The following is a 20097-nucleotide window of genomic DNA, read 5'->3' on the forward strand; positions in this document are numbered from 1 at the left end:
AAATATCGTGGCTTGGGTCAGGTTTCCAGACTTCGTAAAGGTCTTGTGCAGCAGATTTACCCAATGCAGTGTGTCATTTGATCTCTTAACGGCTACTTCCATGAACTTGGATTGTGGATCCAAGCAAAACAAAATCCTTGACAACTTCAATCTTTTCTCCATTTATCAATATGTTACCTGGTGGTTCAGTTGTGAGGATGTGGGGGTGGTTGGTTGGCTTGTTTTACATTGAGTTGGAATCCATACTGAAGGCTGCAAAAGAAGATGAAAAAAACACCTATTAACCTTGATTTTTTAAATTTAAAAATTTAAATTCAAATTCCCATTCAAAAAGCTAAAATTTAAAATATTGAGGGTTTAAAGAAACATTCCAGTAAAAGAGAGGAGACCGTTGATATGGGTCACTTCAGTGAATGAGCTAATGTTGAACTTCGGGGTCGGTGACAATAGACTTCCCTCTAAGATGACGGCATGACAGGCCTGCCCTTTAGTCAGCCTTGTGCCTAAAACAGACAACACTACACCCTGCCCGCTTCCTAGGCCCTGTACTTTGAAGTCTTCTTGTCGAGTGTCTGCCTGCAGTTCATTGGTCATTCCTTCCAAAGATCACTGCAGTGTTTCCATCACTCTCCCCATGTTACCGCCGTTGTCATCACACTATTCGACCTCTCATCGCTTCCACAGCCACGCTCATCTGTCGGATTGTTATGTTGTGGTGGCTTGCATGTGTCTCTGATTTGGGAAGCTATGCTGCGGATGGTGGAGTGGTTATGTGTTGAGCAGCGATCTGTTAGGACAGCAGTCTGAAACCACCAGCTGCTCTGTGGCAGAGAGAGACTTTCTACTCCCCTAAAGAGTTCCAGTCTCAGAAACTCACAGGAGCAGTTCCAACCTGTCCTATAGGGTCACTATGAGTCAGTTTTGACTCAATGGCAGTGAGAGATGCCACTAGTATTTCTAATACCAGCAGGGGTCACTCAGGGTAGGCAGGTTTCTAAGGCAGATACCAGAAGAAATTGGCAGCGAAAAGATTATGAATAACAATGGACCATTGTCTGATTACGGTGTCAGAAGATTAGCCTCTCCCGTTGGGAATTCTTCAAAATAAGGTGAGGAAAGAGCTGCCTCTTCAAAGTAGAGTCATGACAAGAATGAAGTCAAGCTCTCCAAGCCTTCGTGTACTGAGATGGCGGGACTTAAACCAGCTATAAACATCCATTAATGGTTGTAATGTGTAATATGAAGTATGAATCTAGGAAACATAGAAGTTGTCAAAATTATTAATGAAGATCGATCTCCGTGGTTTTAGTATTCTGAAAGGGGCTGGTATTGCCATTTTACATGGGACAATCCCGTGGTCTACTATGCCTGCAATGACAAATTAAAGAGGAATCATTACATTCATCATCCAAAAGAACATTTCAAAATCTATGCAGAGGTGATAGGTAATATCCAGCTAATATGCCTATTATTCAAATTGATGCACCAACTACTAATACCAAAGATATGGGAATTGAAGTGTTTTCCATCAACTTGTAAAATTGATCAAACATAAGATCAAGCTTCATTGGTAACTGCTGGTAATTGGGATGCAAAAAGTAAAAACAATGAAGCATCGGTAGTTGAAAAATAGAATTTTGTAAGACGAGCAACTTGTTCATTGCAAATCTGTTTTGTAAACAGCATAAATGGCAACTATACATGTGGTCCTCACTGCATGAGGTACACAGGAATCAAACTACACCTGTGCAAAGGTATGGAGTTCAAAATCATCAGTCAAAACAAAGCTGGGAGCCAACTGCAAAGCAGACCGTGAATTGCTCCTATGCCAGTTCAAGTTGAAGCTGCAAAAAATTAAAACAAGTCCACGAGAGCCAAAGTAGATCCCACTTGAGTTTAGAAACCATCTCAGGACTAGATTTGACACACTGAACATTAATGACAGGGGCCAGATGAGTTGTGGGATAACATCAAGAACCACATACATGAAGAAAACAAAAGTCATTTTAATAAAAGAAAAGACAAAATGGGATCAAAAGAGACTCTGCAGCTTGCGCTTGAACGTGGAGTAGCTAAAGGCAAAAGAAGAAATGGTGAGACAAAGGAGCTGAAAAAAGCTGGCAAAAAAGGCAGCTCGGGAAGACAAAGTATTATCATGAAATGTACAAAGACCTGGAATTGAAAACCGAAAAGTAAGAACACTCAGCGTTTTTCACTTTGGCAGAAAAAATGCATGACTCTGACCGCAATATCTAAGGATTCTAGAGGCGAAATATTGGGTGACACAAGTAGTATCAAAAATAAGGTGGAAGGAATTCATAGTCACTAACCCAAAAAGCACTGGGTGATATTGACCAAGAACCAATAGTGTCAAAGAAAAAAGTCCAAGCTGCACTGAAGGCGTTGCCAAAGAAAAACAAGACCTCAGGAATTGGAGTATTTTGAGATACTTCACCCAACAGATGCAGCACTAAAGGTGTTCACTCATCTATGCAAAAAAAAAATTGGAAGACAGCTATTTGGCCAAGGGACAGAAAGACATCCATATTTGTATCCACAAAAAAAGGATGTGGAAATGTCATTCCTATCACATGCAAGTACAATTTTGCTGTAGGTAATTTTGAAATGATTGTAGCATACACCAACGAGCAACTGCCAAAAATTCAAGATGGATTCAGAAGAGGATGTGGAACAAGTGATATCATTGCTTCATGTCAGCTAGACCGTGGCTGACAGCAGAGAAATGCAGCTCTATGTTTAGTTATATTTTATATTCTATTAGGTGAATGATAACAAAAGGTGGATACTATGGCAAAGAACAGGAACTGCAGAACACGTCATGGTGCTCACTCAGAGCCTGTAGATGGGCCAAGAGGCAGTCATTCGGCCACAGCAGTGGATACTGCACGGTTAAAATCAGGAGTGGACTGCTTCAGAGCTCTGTCCTGCCCTCATACTGATTGCATCTGGATGCTGAGCCAGTCATCTGAGAAACCGGACTGTATGAAAAAGGCAGCATCAGAATTAGATGAGGAGTCATGGGCAACTTGTAATATGCAAATTGCGCAACCTTGATTGCTGGACGGGAAGAGAGCTTGAGGCACTACTGATGAACTTCAAAGACTACAGCCTTCAGTCTTGATAACACCTCAACTGAAGAAAACAGCAGTCCTCACAACTGGACCAGTAAGCAACATCATGGTAAATACGGATGTCTCTGATTTCGTTTTACTTGGCTCCACAACCAACTGTCATGGAAGCAGCAGTTGAGCTGTATTTTCGGTTGCTTCATGTGCATATGAAAGCTAGACGGTGAATAAAGAAGATAAAATGCTGATTCATGCCTTTGAACTATGGTGCTGGCAAAGACTATCGGCTCTACCATAGACTGCCAGAAGAACAAATAGATCTGTCTTGGAAGACGTACATGCTCCTTAGGAGCGAGCGTGGTGAGATTGATTGCTTCGCATATACTTTGGACATGTTATCAAGAGGGACCAGTCCCTCTTGGTTGATAAAGTAGATAGTCAACAAAAGAAATTAAAACCTTCGATGAGATGGATTGACACAGTGGCTGCAACAGTGGGCTCACACATAGCAATGATGGTGAGAATGGGACAGGACTGGCCGGGGTTTTGTTCTACTGCACACATAGAGTAAGGATTCACTAGCACTGACTCGATGTCACAAAAGTCCCCTCCATCTCCAATCCACTCTGTGTGTCCACCAAGCATCTTCAGTAAGCGGTATCCCGGTATGCCATCCTCCCTGTCCTCAACCTTGCTCTGCCTTTTCTCTCGTCCTTGTGTCCGACCCACCTACCCACCAGACCCGTCCTCACAGATGTTCCTCCGTTCGCCCAGTGGTATCTAAAAAGTTCATCTATCCCACAAAATTGTGACTCATTTACAGAGATGTTGCCAGTGTTTTCTTGGACATTCCTGAATTTCCTGATTATTACACCCACATTTTTACAGTTAGCACAAAGACATTTTAAGAAATCAGGATCATATCTTAACATCACAAAAGCATGCATCTTAGAGCACAATAAATATGCGGTCAGCCTATCTTCCTGACTCCACCCTTCATCTTGGGTTTCTCAACAATCATTCCTAGAGGCATTGGCCACTGTTCCTGGTCCCGTGATTGCCCTTTATGAAGGCTTATCCATTCCAGCTCAAAGGCAGCATCTTGCAGAGACAAAGTAAACAGGAACGTTTGCAGATAGACTGTGTGTCGAGTAAATGGCAAAGACCATAAACTTGAATCTCCACCGTGCCTACTGGTCACAGGGTTTACCCACAGACCTGGGGGCGGTGGGGGGGGGTGGCTCTGGTTGTGGTTATGCTTCACACCTGTAAACCCAACCTATTATATATGACTAAGAGGTCATAGATATCGGGTCAGCGTGTATGTCACCTTCATCCTGGAACAGATTCATCAACCCAGCACATTAGGGCCTTTTTGCTGATGACTTGGCTTCGAGAATTCGGCACCAGGGAGTGCAGACAGGGTCTCTCTGGCCCTTTCCGCAGGAAACTTCCTAGTCAGAGCCCTTAGCAGCCCAAACCCACAGCTTCTAACAAGCCCAGTCCACGCGGCTTTCCCTCATCCTGGCCTCTCCGTAGGCCTTGTAAAGATGTGATCAGAAATGTTATGCTCTCCTTAATCAAAATCCACCAGAGAACCTGTTAAAGGCAGGGTGGGCATCCGGAAGCTTTTACTATGCTGTGCAAAATACGGGCACCTTACTTTTATAATCAAGCACTGTTCACCGTGTATTCCATGCCACCACGATCTGTCAGGGAGGGAGATCTAGGAAGGGAGAGCATTTAAATCTTAGCAGTTGGAATCCCTCCCTCCCCATCCTCCCAAGATGGTCCTTGTGGCTTTGAGTTTGGAATTCTCTTACAGCATATGAAGCGCACCCCTCGTGGCCCTCCTTCCTTTGGGTGTGTGAGCACTGCTGCAGTTGATTGTCATCCAAGTTCATCCCACCGGAGGGCCAACCTGCTCTAGCAGACGAGTCCCTGGGTCAGGTGCTATCCTCTAATGGAACCGGATGAGGTAGTGAAAAGTGACAACTTTCCGCTTGATTGAAACCAGATCGCGAGTTTCACAATTCTCTTCGTGATGGGAGCCAGAGAACCTTTTATCCCATAGAACATTTCTAGCTCCAAACGAATGACATTGTCAATTTGTTTCCCATTGATTCCTGTCTCCAATTTAATTTTGTCTGTGTAAAACAACCACCCCACCCCCACCCCCGCTGACTTTCGGCATGGCAGGGTTCTTCACAAGCAAAGCCTTTTCTTTTTCTTTTTGTTTCCCCCAGAAACAATTTAGTCCCAGAAGGGACCTGAGAGATGCTCTAACTCAGAGAATAAATTGGACCTGTGACTTTGATCTGGTGATTTCTCAGCCAGCCGCTCTTTCTTTCATTCGGCAAGAATTGTTTAGCTGTGATGGACAGTGTGTTCTTTCCAGGGCAGTAAGACTCTGGTCATGCTAACTCAAGAGGAAGCTTAAGGAACTCTAGAAGGTGACTGGTTAGTTTGATGGCGATGAAGAACTGTATTTAAAACCAGGAAAATTAAATCCTCTTTGCTCATTAGCTTTTGGTGTTTTGACGCTTCTGTGGAATAATTACCACTGTATTGTTACTGGTTTCTTTTTGTTCTTAATTTCCCACTATTTTTATTTTTTGTACTGTTGAAGAATAGTTGCCATTTTTCTGGGGAAACTGCCCTCTACTACTAGGTGTCCTGGGTGTAATGAAGAGTGGAATAAACTACAGCAGTATCTCTCCACCTGCAGGGAATTTACTTCCCCCGAAGATCTTTGGCAATCTTTGGACTTATCTGGGGTTGTCACAATTGAGTGAGAGCTACTGGCATCTAGTGAGTAGGATGCTGCTACACATCCTACAGTGAGTAGACAAAGAAAGTGCTGCTGGCATCTAGTGGGTACCATGCTTGAAAGAAGGAGCCCTATAGCATAGTGGGTTACGCATTGGGCTGCTAACCAAAAAGCCAGAGGTTCGAACCCACCAGCAGCTTCAAGGGAGAAAGATGAGAGAGTCTGCTTTCCTGAGGGTTCCAGACTTTGGAACTGTTCTCCTGTGTCACGTGGGTGGCTGTGAGTTGGAGTCTACTCGCCACAGTGGGTAATGGGGTGGTGTGTTATCATGGCACGGCTGAGGGGGGCCACAGCAGAGGCGATAGGCCTGCAAAGGCCAGACTGTTGCTAAACATCCTATCGTACATAGGACAACCCTCACCACAGAGGACTGTCAGCTCACAACGACCTTAGTGCTGACTCTGAAAAGCCCTGGCCTAGAGCCCGCAGGAAGAGCAGGCAGGACGCTGAGGAGCTGAGCTTTCAAAGCCTGGCAGCGCCTCTTCAGCCAAAGCAGTTTTGCTTTTTCTCCGTTTGCTACAGTGGAGCTTTATATGAGTTTGGTTGGGAAACTACACTTTTCTCGCTTTGAAAAAAAAGCCTCCAAGTGGTTGAAGAGTACTGTGCCTGAGGATAACTCTTTGCCTGCTGTTTTATAGTTGAGTAATATTGAGACAACCGAGGTGGGCAGAGGTAACAGGAACTGCAAGATGAGAGTCATTAGGAATGCATTTGGAAGCACCTCCTTGAGCCGTGTCCTCAGTTGGGGCTCCGTGGGTTCTGTGTGCCCCTCCCTCAACATTCCCACGCCATATTGAAGTCATTGGAGTGTGTCAGCCTTGCATTGTTGACTGCGGTTTGGCAGGTTGTTCTTGTTTTGTTTTGTTTAGTTTTGTTTTGTTTTAGTTTTGTGTCTCTGTAAAGGCCAGAAGATATGCTAGGCTTTGCAAACCATGTTATCTCTGTTGTGACTAGTCAGCCTTGCCCCTGTAGCATGAAAGCAGCACTTGGTACTAAATCAACACATCGACAAGGCTGTGTTCCCAAAGTCTTGTCCACTTTGTTTATAAAAGCAGGTGATGGGCCAGCTTTGGCGCAGGGATTGTAGTTTTCTGACCCCTGGTTTCATACGTCCAGGGGAACCATCTGTGTTTGATCTCCGTGTCTCCCCTGACTGACACTACAGGCACACAGTAAGGGTTGCCATCTTGTCAAAAGCCCGTTGAGTTGCCAGCTCAGTGACTGTACAAGCAAAGAAAACACTGGCCAGCCCTCGCCATCTTCCCAATTGTTATGTTTAAGGCCGTTGTTGCTGCCACAGTGTCAACCCATCTCACGGAGGGCCTTCTTTTTCGATGGCCCGCTACTTTACCAAGCAGGACGTCCCCTGCCAGGGACTTGTCCCTCCTGCTGACACGTGCAAAAGAGGTGAGACAAAAATCTTGCCACCTTCACATCTAAGGAACGCGCTGGCTGCGCCTCTTCGAAGACCAATGCAGTCGCTCCTTTGCTGTCCGTGGGACTCACCGTGTTCTTTGCCAGTTCCAGCTCTTCTGTGGCCATCCTTGGTCAATGTCCAGCTGTCACGGGCGTATGACGCTCTTGAAGATAGCACGGCTCGGGTCAGGTGCCCCTTCATCCTCAGCATGGCATCTTTGCCCTTTCAGACGTGCACGAGCTCCTGGGCTGCGGGCCGTTGTCTGATTTCTTGACTGCAGGGGATTGTCTTCATCTCCACGTCCAAGGACATCCTTGACAACGGCACACTTTTCTCTGTCTAGCACGATCACGTGTTGGTCCAGGTGTGAGGATTTTTGTTTTCTTTCCATCCAGTTGCAGTTCAGACTCAGGTCTGTAGTCTTGCTTCCCCTCAGCCAGCGCTCCCAGGCTAGCGCACAATCAGTAAGCAAAGTGTGTCCTCTGCCTTCCACTCACCCTGGCCCCCGGTTCTTCTTCATGGGGTTCCGCTTCTCAGATTCTTTGCAAAGCATACAGACGGAATAGGTGTGGTGAAAGGCTACATCCCTGACGCACGCATTTCCTAATTTTAAGCCACGCCCTACCCCTTCGTTCTGTTTGAATGTCTGCCCCTTGATCTATGTGCAGGCTCGGCACGAGCACCGTGAAGCAGCCCGGGGTTCCCATCCATCCCAATGCTACCCAGAGTCTGTTATGGCCCACGCTGTAGAGTGCCATGAAACGCGGGGTTGGCTTAGGGAACATTTATTGAGGGTTAATTCAGCATGGCCAAGTGCGACAAGACTTTAAAGCACCTGGGATCCGATCCAGGCAGTATTTCCTGGGGAATTTCTGTATATTGTTGAACTGTTTCCCGATGTTGGACACCGAGGACACTTCCAAGTTTTTATTATGAATAATAGTGTGATGTGCTCTGCACTTCAGAAACGAATGGCCCGATTTCTTATCGATGTCCTTAGCACACATTCCTAGAAGACTCACTGGGTCAAACACTATCTCTGGCTTGGTTGTTCTCCAGGAAGGAGTTATTGATCTGCATTCCTAAGTAATTGGAGAGAGATCCATATGCAGATGCAAAGGATTTCTCTCAGTAGAATGTTGGGAATAGGCGCTTTGGCTTCTGTTCTACAAACTAGCTCACCGGAGACATAAGCAAATTGGTGTTTGCTACGAATCTTTTGAATGATGGCGTGACAGTGTGAGTCTAAAGGTGCCGTTATACCTGCCAGTGTCTTCATGCCCACAACTGAGGTTACCCCTATTGCGTGTGTTTGCTGCACACACAGCCACATCTGCTTCCCATCAGAGAAGCGGAGCCTCCGCTAGCTGAGCGCCTGGCACCAGCCCACCCCACCATGATGGACAGAGGCCTCCCCCCAATGAAATTCACCCTGACTATGTCATTCAGATTGCTCATTTCCCCCAGGAAATTTCATTTAAGTTTGACACACAATGGAAGGTAATGCTTGAGCAAATTCTCCTGTGATGGCTTGCAGCGAGTACAATTTTCCTACAACCCGTTGCAAAAATCAGCAGGCAGCTCCTAAGGTGAGCTGCTTGTTGTTCGTTCTAGCAGTGAGGGAGAGCTGCCTCTTGGCGCTGCAGTACATGGTGAGCAAAGCCAAGACCGCGGAGCGAAGACGAGACTGGCTGAGAGAAAATGTAGTAGAAGGCGGGGAAGGGCCAGGTGGTTATATGATGAACCCATGATCCCTTGCCATCAAGTGGAGTCCGACTCCCACAGACCATGTGGGGCAGAGTAGAGCTGTGGGTGGGGGGTGGGGGGTCCAAAACTGTGATAGTTACAGAAACAAACCTGCCCATCTTTCTTCTATGAAGCAACTGATGGGTTCCAACTGCTGAAAGCTGAGCGCAGAACCACGGCCCCCCAGGGCTCCGTGCCGGATGGTAGGATTTACGGAAATGTGGATTGATTCCAGATGAAACCCCGTGTGGCCCTGATGGCCGTCCCTGGCTCTCCGTTTCCACTCACGGCCACCCTATGTCACCAAGTCCTTACTCCACAGGGTGTTCAAGGCTGTGCCCATACAGAAGCAGATCACCACGTCTGTCTTCCAAGAGGCCTCTGGGTGGGTTCAAACCACCAACCTCTCGTCTAAAAACCAAGTATGTGAAGATACCAGTAAGAAAACCCAGCCTTTTCTGAGAAGACAGCCTGTTGCAGCATTTTGTTAATTAAGTACCTGTCATGTTTACCTCGCGGAATCCTCACGACAGTCCTGCGAGGTAGACCCTGTTGATATCCCCATGCACAGTTAACACACTGAGGCCAGAACCATTCACAAAGACACTGGGCTGATATACGGGACTGCAGAACCAGCACAAGATCCAAGTCTGCCCGGCTCTAGTACTGATCCTAAATGTCATCAGTCCTTGGTGACACTGTGGTGGGTGGAATTGGGGGACATGGGCCAGCACTGCTCAGTACCCACATCCAAAGTTTAGTTGGCCAGTATTCTGATATGCAACCTAGATTCCTGGCTGGACACTGTCCCCTGAGAGCTCAAGATGATGGAGACGATGTTATCAGAGCCAACTCCAGGGAGAAGTAACTCATCCTGCATCTCCCCGCACGTCAGGGCCCGAGGGAATACTAGACCTCAAGCTTCCTGATTCCCCGGCCAACCTTCGTTCCATCGTGCCAGACTGCTTCTCCTGATACCTGACGTCAGCTGCACTTATCAAATGCACGGCCATGTTCTGAAAGAGATCTCCAAAGTAGCATGACTAATCCACCCATGTGCACATGGGATGAAGTTTCATAGAGCTATGTTCTCTCATCGGTTCATTGAGTTGATTCTGACTCATGGTGACCCCCTAGGGCAGGGTCCAACTGCTCCCTGTGAGTTGCTGGAAATAAGTAGAAAGTTTCATCTTTCTCCTGCAGGTGGACTGGTGGTTTCGAACTGTTGACCTCACAGTTAGCAGCCCAGTGCATAACCACTGTGCCACTAGGTAGGGCTCCCACAGAACCGGATTACATACCCTTTACCCCACCCAAAAAGATCGCACATAAAAACTGGTTAAATCTGAATAAGGTCACTCCATTTAAAGGATCCTACTGATGTAAGTCCCCTGGCTTTTGGCAATATGCTGTGGTGATGTATCAGAAGGAAGACCTATGTCTGAAAACTCCGCCATTGAAAGCCAATGGAGCACAGTTGTAGTTCTACTCTGACGTGCATGATAAGTTGTGACTCGGTGTTGACTTAACGGCAACTGGTTTGTGTTACTTTGGGTTTATGGTTAGATAAGTTATTATCATTGGAGGAAGCTGGCGGAAGGCTACGTGGAAACTGTAAAATCTCAGCTTCATATGAGGTGAACTATTTCGAATTTAAAGGTTGTAACAAAAGCAAGATATAGAAGGATCGGGTGAAATATCTATTCATTAACTTTATGGAAGGTAGCAGCTAAGAAGGGAAAGACACGGTACGATCGGTCCCCCTCAGTAAAGTAAGAGGAGAACGCTGGCGTCACCAGTCCTCTGCGACAGCACGGTCCATGCTTTTGTGCCTCCCTCCCTGCCATCATTCAGTCCTTCCGTAAAGGAGACCTCTGATCCTTGATGAAGGCAGTTTTTCCACAGTGCCTAACAGTATGAGTTGTAAGTCAGATCATGGTTCAAACCCCAGCGGTACCTGTTACTAACAACCTTTCCCCTAAGCCTTCGTGCCCTCCGGTTGCCAGAAATATCACAGGTTGCTTAAGATTAAATGAGCCAAATGTGTTCAAAGTGACTGTCCTCAAGTCAGTTCCAATGCCCAGCTACTCTGCAGGACAAAGCAGATCCTGACCCAGGGGTCTTCCAGGGCCATCAGTCTTTGCAGAAGCATGTTGTTTTCTCTGTCAAACTAGACATTCGCCTAACAGCCCACACTTACCCCACTCCCCGCCAGGCCCTGGAGGAAAGACGAGTGTCGGATAGGATGGTGTTGAGAAGGCAGAGGAGAGGAAGAAGTGGAGGAGTCAAAGGCTCTTCTCCCCTCCCCAATCAGGCACATTGTGCTTCCTAAACATCTCTCAAATCCTTTTTACTCCATCACCACTCACCTACTTCAGGCTGGGATTCTCAAACAGCCTCTGGACTTTATGTGCCCCTTGATAAATCATCCGTGTTCTAAAAGAGAGTTTATTTTGCCCAAGCATGACAGCGAGTGCCGGGACTCCTCAATGTCTCATACAGCTTGTACGTATGTCGAATCATCCCTGATAGGTAGGACTTGAGTCTGAGTCAGCTTGGATTTCCCAAATGGCCACCCACTGTAGTCTCCCAGTGTTCAATTCTGATTTCTCTTTTAATGAAAGGACCTTTCAATTACCATGTCTTAAGTCAATGGTTCTCAAGCTTTTCCTCAATTGACTTTTCTTGTAATTACTACTTTTCATAATTCCCTTCTGTTAATTATCACTTCATTCTCCAAAACAGTATGGATATGGTTCACAAATACCAATTGCCACAATACCGTACTGTGTTCGTCCGGGTAGACTAGAGAAACAAATTCATAGACATTCGTATGTGTATAAGAAAGAGCTTTATCTATAAGAGCAATTGAATATTGAGAAAACGTCCCAGCCCAGTCCAGATCAAGTCCATCAGTTCATTATTAGCCCATATGTCCAAGACCAATCTATAAAGTCCTCCTCAGACTCATGAAATACGTGAAATGATGCCGAGTGCAAGAATATCATAGGCCAGTGGGTGGGAAGTCTTGTGGATTCCGTGGCGCTGTAAGCATCTCAGCAGTGGCAGAGGTCTCTCTGTGGCTCCTCTGGCTCAGGGCACTAGTGTAGTTCATGTGTCTTCTCACAGGGAATGAGCAGAGAGAGTCTCTCCCACCTCCAAGGAGAAATACCAGAATCCCAGTATCCAGAGGAGAAGGCCATGCCCACACAGAGGACTCATTGGCTATGACCTGATTGACAGACTAGACTCCACCCCTTCACTCTTAATCCTCTCAAATTGACCAACTGCACATAGCTAAAGCACTGGAAATTTCAACAAAATCTGTGACTCTGAAGACACTGGCAGCAAGGAAAACCACAGCATTTTCTTACAGTGAAATCACAGCGTCGTTGTGATTGGGGGATAATGGCAGAGAACATTGAGTTTCACCAAGTAAACTGGCATCGAGCTTTAGCCTTCTAGTTATGTTGATATGTGTACGCTGGGGCTCACAACTAGACCAGCAGATAACATCTGGTCTACGGCTAGACCAGATAAGTGGAGAAAAGCTTGAAGTGGTCAAGGATTTCGTGTTGCTTGGATCCATAATCAAGGCTCATGGAAACATCAGTCAAGAGACAAAAGACCACGTTAAAGTGTTGGAAAGCAAGGGTGTTACTAAGAGAACTCAGTGTCCCTGACCCAGGCCATGGTATTTTCAATTGCCTCATCTGCATGTGAACATTGGAGGTGGAATCAGGGAGACTGAAGACAGCTTGACGTGTTTGAGTTGTGGTGCTGGCGAAGACTATTGAAAGTACCGTGGGCTGCCACAAGAACAAACAAATCTGTTTGGGAAGCACCGCCAGAATGCTCCGTGGAGGCAAAGACGGTGAAACTGTGTCTCACATGCCTGTGACATATTATCAGGAGCGACCGTTCCCGGGAGAAGGACATCATGCTTGGTAAAGTAGTGGGGCCTTGGAAACGAGAAAGACCTTCAACAAGCTGGATTGGCACAGTGGCTGCGTTGACAGGCTCAAACAGAAGAGTAATTGTGAGCGTGACCCGGGACCAGACAGTATTTTGTCCTTTGTACACCGAGTTGCTATGCATCTCGCACCAACAACAAGCTTGGCTTATGGAAATGTTTTGTTGTTACAACTACAGGATTATTTTATAAGAAATGATAACTTTCTGCTGAAACAACGCACAAAAGTTTATAGACAGTCAGTGATGACACAGTATGTATAAAGATTAAGAAACACGATTTCAGTACTTCCGTTCTCTCATTGGACATAATCACTGTGGGTTTGGGTTTTTTCATATCTCGTACATCAGAAACTAAACCAACCAGAAGGTTGCACAGTTCCCCAAATACAAAAACCTCATCGGTGAGTTGTTTGAGCAGAGGTCCCTGGGAGTTTTTATATGTCTTTAACATTGCTTCAAAGGTATAGACGTCTGAAAACCACTAGAACCAGTACTCGACAAACAGGATACAGACAATGCCACGTTGTCGTTTCCGGGGTGCACTGGGAAATGAGATTCTTATGAATCTCTGCTAAAGTCACCTTGACTTAACACCTTCCCTTGCTGCTTGTGTGTCTTTTGCTTCATGTGAGAGAAAAATCAATAAAGTTCCAGAAAGCTGTTTTGTAAACATAAACAAAAAAAAAAAAGAAAGAAAATTCAAATATAAATGGCATAAAATCAGTGCAGCGTGTTCTCCAATTAAGCATCAATTAAGATGGATTGACAACTTTGGCTCTCCTAGAAAAAGAGGAAGACCTTGGACAAGACGGATGGACACAGCAGCTGCAACCTTGGCCTTCAACATGAGAGCAATTGTGAGGACGGCAGGACCGGGCAGTGTGTCCTTCTGTTGTATACAGGGTCGCTGTGGGTCAGAACCGACACAACGGTGCCTAATAACTAGAACATGTAATGAATACGCTGATGAAGACATTAACAGATGTACAGACGTTACGCCGTGGGCTGCTCACCTCAAGGTCAGTGGTTCTAAAACCACCGACTGCTCCTCTAGAGAAAGATGAGGCTCCCGTAAACTTTCAGTCTCAGAAACGTATGGAGACAGTTCTACTCTGAGTCGGAATTGACTTGATGACAGTGAGTGTGGTTTTGAGTAAAGTCCACAAGCAAATTGCAATGTTCCGATTCCTTATGGCAAACGGCTCAGATAAAAGCAACAATTCCCAGCCATGAAGTCGATGCCAACTCATATCGACCCTAAAGAACAGGGTAGAACTTCCCCTGTGGGCTGCCTAGACTGCAACTCTTGATAAGATTAGAAAGTCTCACCTTTCTCCTTCGGAGCAGCTAATGGTTTTGAACCACTGACGTTGCAGTCAGCAGCCCAATACAGAACCCACTTGCCCCACCAGGGCTCCTAGACTAATACAAGGGGGGTCTCCAAAAGTTTGTGGAAAACTGGAGTTCAAAGATAATAACGATTTTCCTGGAATTTTTGAAGTGTCCTTATGTTGTCCCTTCCAGATAATTTGTTTTGCTTTGTTTTGTTTAATGACATCAGTGTAATTAAAAATATTGATCTATCTTTGTTTCCCTTTTTTGGAATATCTTTGTTTTTCTGTCTTGTTTTCATGTGTCTATATGTTCCATAGGAGGAATTTTTCTACTGTTTCTGGCCATTATTTGCTTCATTTCAGGGTGATGAATAAGCGTCATTTTGTCGTACAGAGAACAAGCCGCTCCAGAATCTACTGTAGGAAGTCCCTGCTTCCAATCTGCCCCCATCCTCACTTCCTCAGGAGAGCTCGTCCAGTGTCCCTGATGGCGTCACGTCCCATGGCTTTGTCTGTCGTAGCATCCACCACTGTTCTCTATTAGTACTGAAATGTGGTTATTTAATTTATTTTTCGTCATAGGTTTTTTTTCCCCACTTCTTATTTATTTATGTATTTTTGGAGTGTGGTATCCATGTTAAATGTATTATTTATTTACTCTTTACTAACAACTGGAGCCCTGACCCCTGCACTACAAGTGGCATGACCAGATCTGTTCTGCTCACCATAGCATCTTCAATGCCTGATACTTAATTGGTCCCAATCACTATTTAGTGAACAAATGAATTCCTTTTCCTGATATAGGACAGCCCTGCCTCAGCTTAGAGCCAACGGTCCCCTCTGATGGTCCTCAGACTACACTCCACCCCAGGCGCCCCAGGGAGCCCCTGCAACCTACTGCTGTTCACTCAGTAACCGTTGCCTCAGTCACAGGGGTCTTCTGTCACCCGTCTCAGGGCTTTTGCACTTGCTGTTTCCTCGGCCTGAAAAGCTGTGTCCCAGATTCTAGTTTAAAGGTACCTCCTCAGCCATGGCCTCCCTGGACCTGGACGCCCAATCCAATTGGCCGTTCTCCCTCACCTCCTCCCCCCAACCCCATTGTACCAGGTGATCCTCACCATAGCTGTGTGCAGCAGGAGAAGGAACAGTGGTTGGATACGCACTGTGCCCACAGCCCCACAGGTCTTGAGTGCATGTCATCTGCACAGTTCTCATTTGGGGACTGTCTTTCCTTTGGGTGTGGTGCTTGGCCATGTCCAGGGCAACCCAGACTCTTGGAGACCCTGGGTCCCCACTAGAGAGATGCTCCATTCAGGTCGCATCCTTTCCCCGGCTGCCAAGGAAGGTTTGCTTGGTACTCAGACTCCAGGGAGGTCTGGGAAGAGGCAGGATACTGACTCCGGCCTTTGGCACAGTTCCGGTGGCCACAAACCCCACTGAAGCCGGCCTCCAAAATCTTTGGACTGCTTAGGGAGAGAGGGGAGTACTCTAGACCTCACCCCACCCCCCATGTCTAGACTCATTTGGGGTAACCGTGCCAGGACATCTGGTGTGGGAGCCCCCAAACTGTGCAGAGAGTTTAATATACAGTCTGATACCCTGACGTTCTGACTCTCTGTGGTTGTGTAGAGCTATGCAGGGTTGTGTAATTTCCTTGTAACAATGTCATTCTACCCGGACTGGGGGCTGAGGATTTATGCAAAGACTGCCTTCTCTGGCAGCTCTTGTTCATTTTTAACACCACCAAGAACAACAGCAACACACATGCACACTATTCGAAAGACATGTTCACTGGACTGCTTGTTCTTCCCACCCTGGGACCCCTCTACAATGAAGCACAAGTTATCATTGAAAAACCACAACTGAGCATACCCCACCTTCTCTTCTGGCCTTTGTTGTTGGTGATGCCCTAGGATAAAAATCAAATCCTTCAGCCTAACAAACAAGACCCTTGACATTCATCTGATTGTGGGGGTTCATACCATCCCTCTCCAGCAACTGTGTGTGTCTGCTGGTCTTCTGGGAACGTGTTGCATCTTTTCGGATCTCCGTGCCTGTCTACATGTTTGTTGTCATTGTTCTCCGAGTCCCTGAATAGTGCAAAAACAACCAAGCACTTGGCTGCGAGACAAATGTTTGACAGCTCCAGTCACCCAGAGACACCTTTGGAAGAGAGGCCTCATGGTCTACTTCCAGCCTTTGAAACCCCCATGCAACCAAACCCTACGTGGTCCCAACGCAGTGACTACAAGTCTGAATCAACTCAATGGCAATGAGTGTGGGTGAGTTTGTTTCTTCCCGGGGGTGGGGGGCTATAACAAAGTACCGCAAACTAAGTGGCTTAAAACAACAGGGATTTATTCTCTTACAATTCGGAAGACTCCAGAGCCAAGGTGTCCACAACATTGGTGGGTCCTTCTCGAGAGGGGTGAGGGAGAGCCTGTTACAGGCCTTCTTCCTAAATGCTGGTGGTTTTGCACAATCCTTGGCACTCCTGATTTCCAGGTGTGAGGTAGCAAGTTTATTGTGCCAACCTGGCTGATAAACACATGGGGTTAATTGAAGGGCGAAGGGATAAATGGCTCGGTGAGCCTCGCCTTTCTAGTTCTCGGGTCTCTTGCTTTGTGATGGTCAGACCAGGGTGCAGCTGCCTTAGCCGGTTCCCTGCTTCAGCTTGCAAGGTTGACTTCCTGCAAGACATCCCCTAGGAAAAGCCACATGGACCTAGCCCAATGCAGCCCTGGGTGCTGGGGCAGCCGTGTGGAGACCCCTGCCAGCAGTGCGATTCTTACACGTTCACTGACTCGGCTTTCCTCCTGCAGTCTGTATCATTGCATCTGTTTTGTGAGATGGAGGAGGTCTTTGTGGATTGGTGTTACACATATGGGCTAATGTTGGACTTGTGGGCTTGGGCAGCACTGGGTTGGGATGTTTTCTTGATGCGCACTTAACCTTTCTATAAAACTCTCTCTTCTACATGTTTGGATTTGTTTCTCTAAAGTACCCAGACTAATACAAGGCACATCATGCCAACCTCCGTCTCTGTCGCTGCATGCCATCCATTCTTCCTCCATGTCTCCTCTCCTTTTCTTATAAGAACACCGGTCCTGGTGGATGAGGGCCTACCCTACGCCAGTATAACATCGTGTCAATGAATCAATTACGTTTACAGAGACTCTCTTCCCAAATACAGTCACATTCACAAGGACCCGTGTTAGGACTTGAATCTCTCTGTCTGGAAGACACAGATCAACAGACAACATTTTCTCTTTTACCTGGCGTGTCTTCCTGACAGAGAGCTCAGTCTGGCATAAACTGAGTCCAGGGGTAATGGGAAAGCAAAGAAAAGAAGAGTGAGATGTCGCTGGACAGGGCCGGGGGGTAGGGGGGCGGGTAGGGGCTGACCATTGTTTCTGTCCAGCGTTTCTGCCCTGTGAGCAGCAATCAGGAGTATCTTCTTAGGTTGGTTTGACTTGTCTCAGCAAGAACATGAATTCTTTCCAAACCTCGGTCTGCGGTTGCATCCTCTTATCATTGTGTTTCCAAAGAAGGGCGAACACAGGAAAGGAGGTGAAAGCCATGCACGGAAAGCATTTTCCTTCTTGTTCTACTAAAATGTGTTTGAGGCAGAGGCAAGAAATATGTGAAGCAGGAGAAAGACGGAGCAAACATGGCATTTTGAAAAGCTAATTGGGTGTGGATGAACATATTGAGATGATGTTCCGTGATGGTCAGGAATAATGTTTTACAGAGAAGCTATTTGTGAAGGGAGCCCAGTTATGACTGATGGACTAATGTGCACTGAGGAGTATGGAAACAATAATGTAGATGGGGACGCCTACAGAAAGACGTCAATCAAATGGGAGGCTGCAGGGGAGAGAAGGGACCCCTTTCGAGGCGGCTCTGCCGTAGAAGGTGACCTCTAGGGCCCACCTGAACAGACACAGGGCTGTTTAACAAAACAGAAAGTGGGCTTTGGATTTATGGCTGACCACTCTGCCCATGAGACATGATCTATCAATTGCTCTTCAAATTCCAGAACCAAGACAAGTCTGTGATTCTGCAAACATGTGTCTCAAGTTTGAGAATGGTCTTCTGATAGCAAGAATTACCCCCCCCCCCATTACCCAGTGCAGTGATCCAGTAATTCCAGGATTCTGCCGTCTAAACTAGAGCCCACTCCCTTCATCTGCCCGCTCCCCCCTGCCGGAACACATGGCAAAATTCTCTGCTCACACCATGAATCGCAATTTGGGGTTTAGGAAACGTGATCCTACACTATGGATTCAGCTTCAGAAATGGAAAAGAATCCCAGAGACAGCAATCCTTCTTTTCTTTTTTTAAAATGGAATTAAGAAGGGGATGATAGAGCTTTTTCAAAAAACCTAGAGTGAGTAATGAGCCTAAACCCCATTGTCGATACAGCGCTTAACCAGGACTCCGAGAGATCCTCCGTTATGTTCCCGTCTCTTCCCTCGCAGGGCCCAGCAAGGGTATGGATGTGAGGAACCACTTCCCTGTCCACCCTGTGTAACCTCCATTCTTGCTCCCTGGGTTATCTAGCTGATGATCATTTACCCTACCCCCCACCCCACCCCCAGGCCCTCTGCTTGTTTCCTTGTCTTGTGTTCTGTTCTTCGCGGAGTGTCTGGGTGGTACAAATGGCTAGGCAAGTGATTGCTAACCAAAAAAAGCTGGAGGTTCAAGTTCTCCAGGCAGGGTCTGGAAGAAAGGCCAGGGGATCTCCTTCCCGAGAAGCAGCCATTGAAAACCCTATGGCGTTCTTTCTACTCTGGCACGCAGGAGCTGCCAAGAGCCAGAATCGGCTCCATGCCAACTGGTTTAGATCACTTGCAGAGCCCACCTACCCTATGCCTAAGGAGCCTTGGTGGAGCTGTTAGACTGCTAACTGCAAGGTTGGCAGTTCAAACCCACCAGCTGCTCCAACAGAGAAAGATAAGACTGCCTGCCCCAATAAAGATCTACAGCCTGGGAGACCCCCGGGAGGGCCCCTGTGCCTCAGAATGAACTCGATGGCTGTGGTGTGCGTGCCCTACGCCTATGATGTATATTTCACAAGTCCCTGGAAAGCGTGCTGGGCTGGGATCGGCGTTCTGTTATTATCTGGTGAGTGACGGAGAGCATGAGCTTCTCCATCTGTGAGAGCTAAGTGACCGCAGGAGCAAGGCCAGAGGTTCAAGTCCTGCCGAGAGGTCATCAGGCATGCCCTCTGCCCTCATCCTCCCTGGATGCTCCTGACACTTGCTACAAGAGTCTTGTGTGTTCCCCTCTCTGCAGAGTATCGGCTGCGACGACTTCTTGGGCTCCGACAAAGTCGTGGACAAGTGCGGGGTGTGCGGAGGCGATAACACGGGCTGCCAGGTGGTGTCCGGTGTGTTCAAGCACGCGCTCACCAGCCTGGGCTACCATCGAGTGGTCGAGATCCCCCAGGGAGCCACAAAAATCAACATCACCGAGATGCACAAAAGCAACAACTATTTGGGTAAGTTTGGTCACTCTCCAGAGGACACTATCTGCCTCGGCTGTGTGAGTTATTCCTTCCAGGATTATGAGCTGGGCACAGCGGTGGCCCAAGGGCCCTTGACATGTAGAAGGTGCCATTGGGTATACCAGCAGTACCAGCTGCCCAGTCACCCCCTCCCACCCCCTTGAAATGAGTGGCGAAATGTCACCAATGGAAAAAGG

General features: G+C 47.0%; 1 protein-coding gene across 1 annotated transcript in view; it reads left to right on the forward strand.

The window, feature by feature from the left end:
* THSD4 (thrombospondin type 1 domain containing 4) overlaps window positions 1-20097 on the forward strand; it is a 721258-nt gene that overhangs the window by 580058 nt on the left and 121103 nt on the right. The window contains exon 8 of the mRNA XM_045285660.1: window positions 19690-19894. Coding sequence (XP_045141595.1) covers window positions 19690-19894 — 205 coding nt within the window. The remainder of the gene's footprint in view (window positions 1-19689; window positions 19895-20097) is intronic.

The sequence above is a fragment of the Echinops telfairi genome, unplaced genomic scaffold (assembly GCF_000313985.2).
Source record: "Echinops telfairi isolate 266 unplaced genomic scaffold, ASM31398v2 ScPeMD7_7475;HRSCAF=8513, whole genome shotgun sequence".
NCBI classification, from domain to species: domain Eukaryota; kingdom Metazoa; phylum Chordata; class Mammalia; order Afrosoricida; family Tenrecidae; genus Echinops; species Echinops telfairi.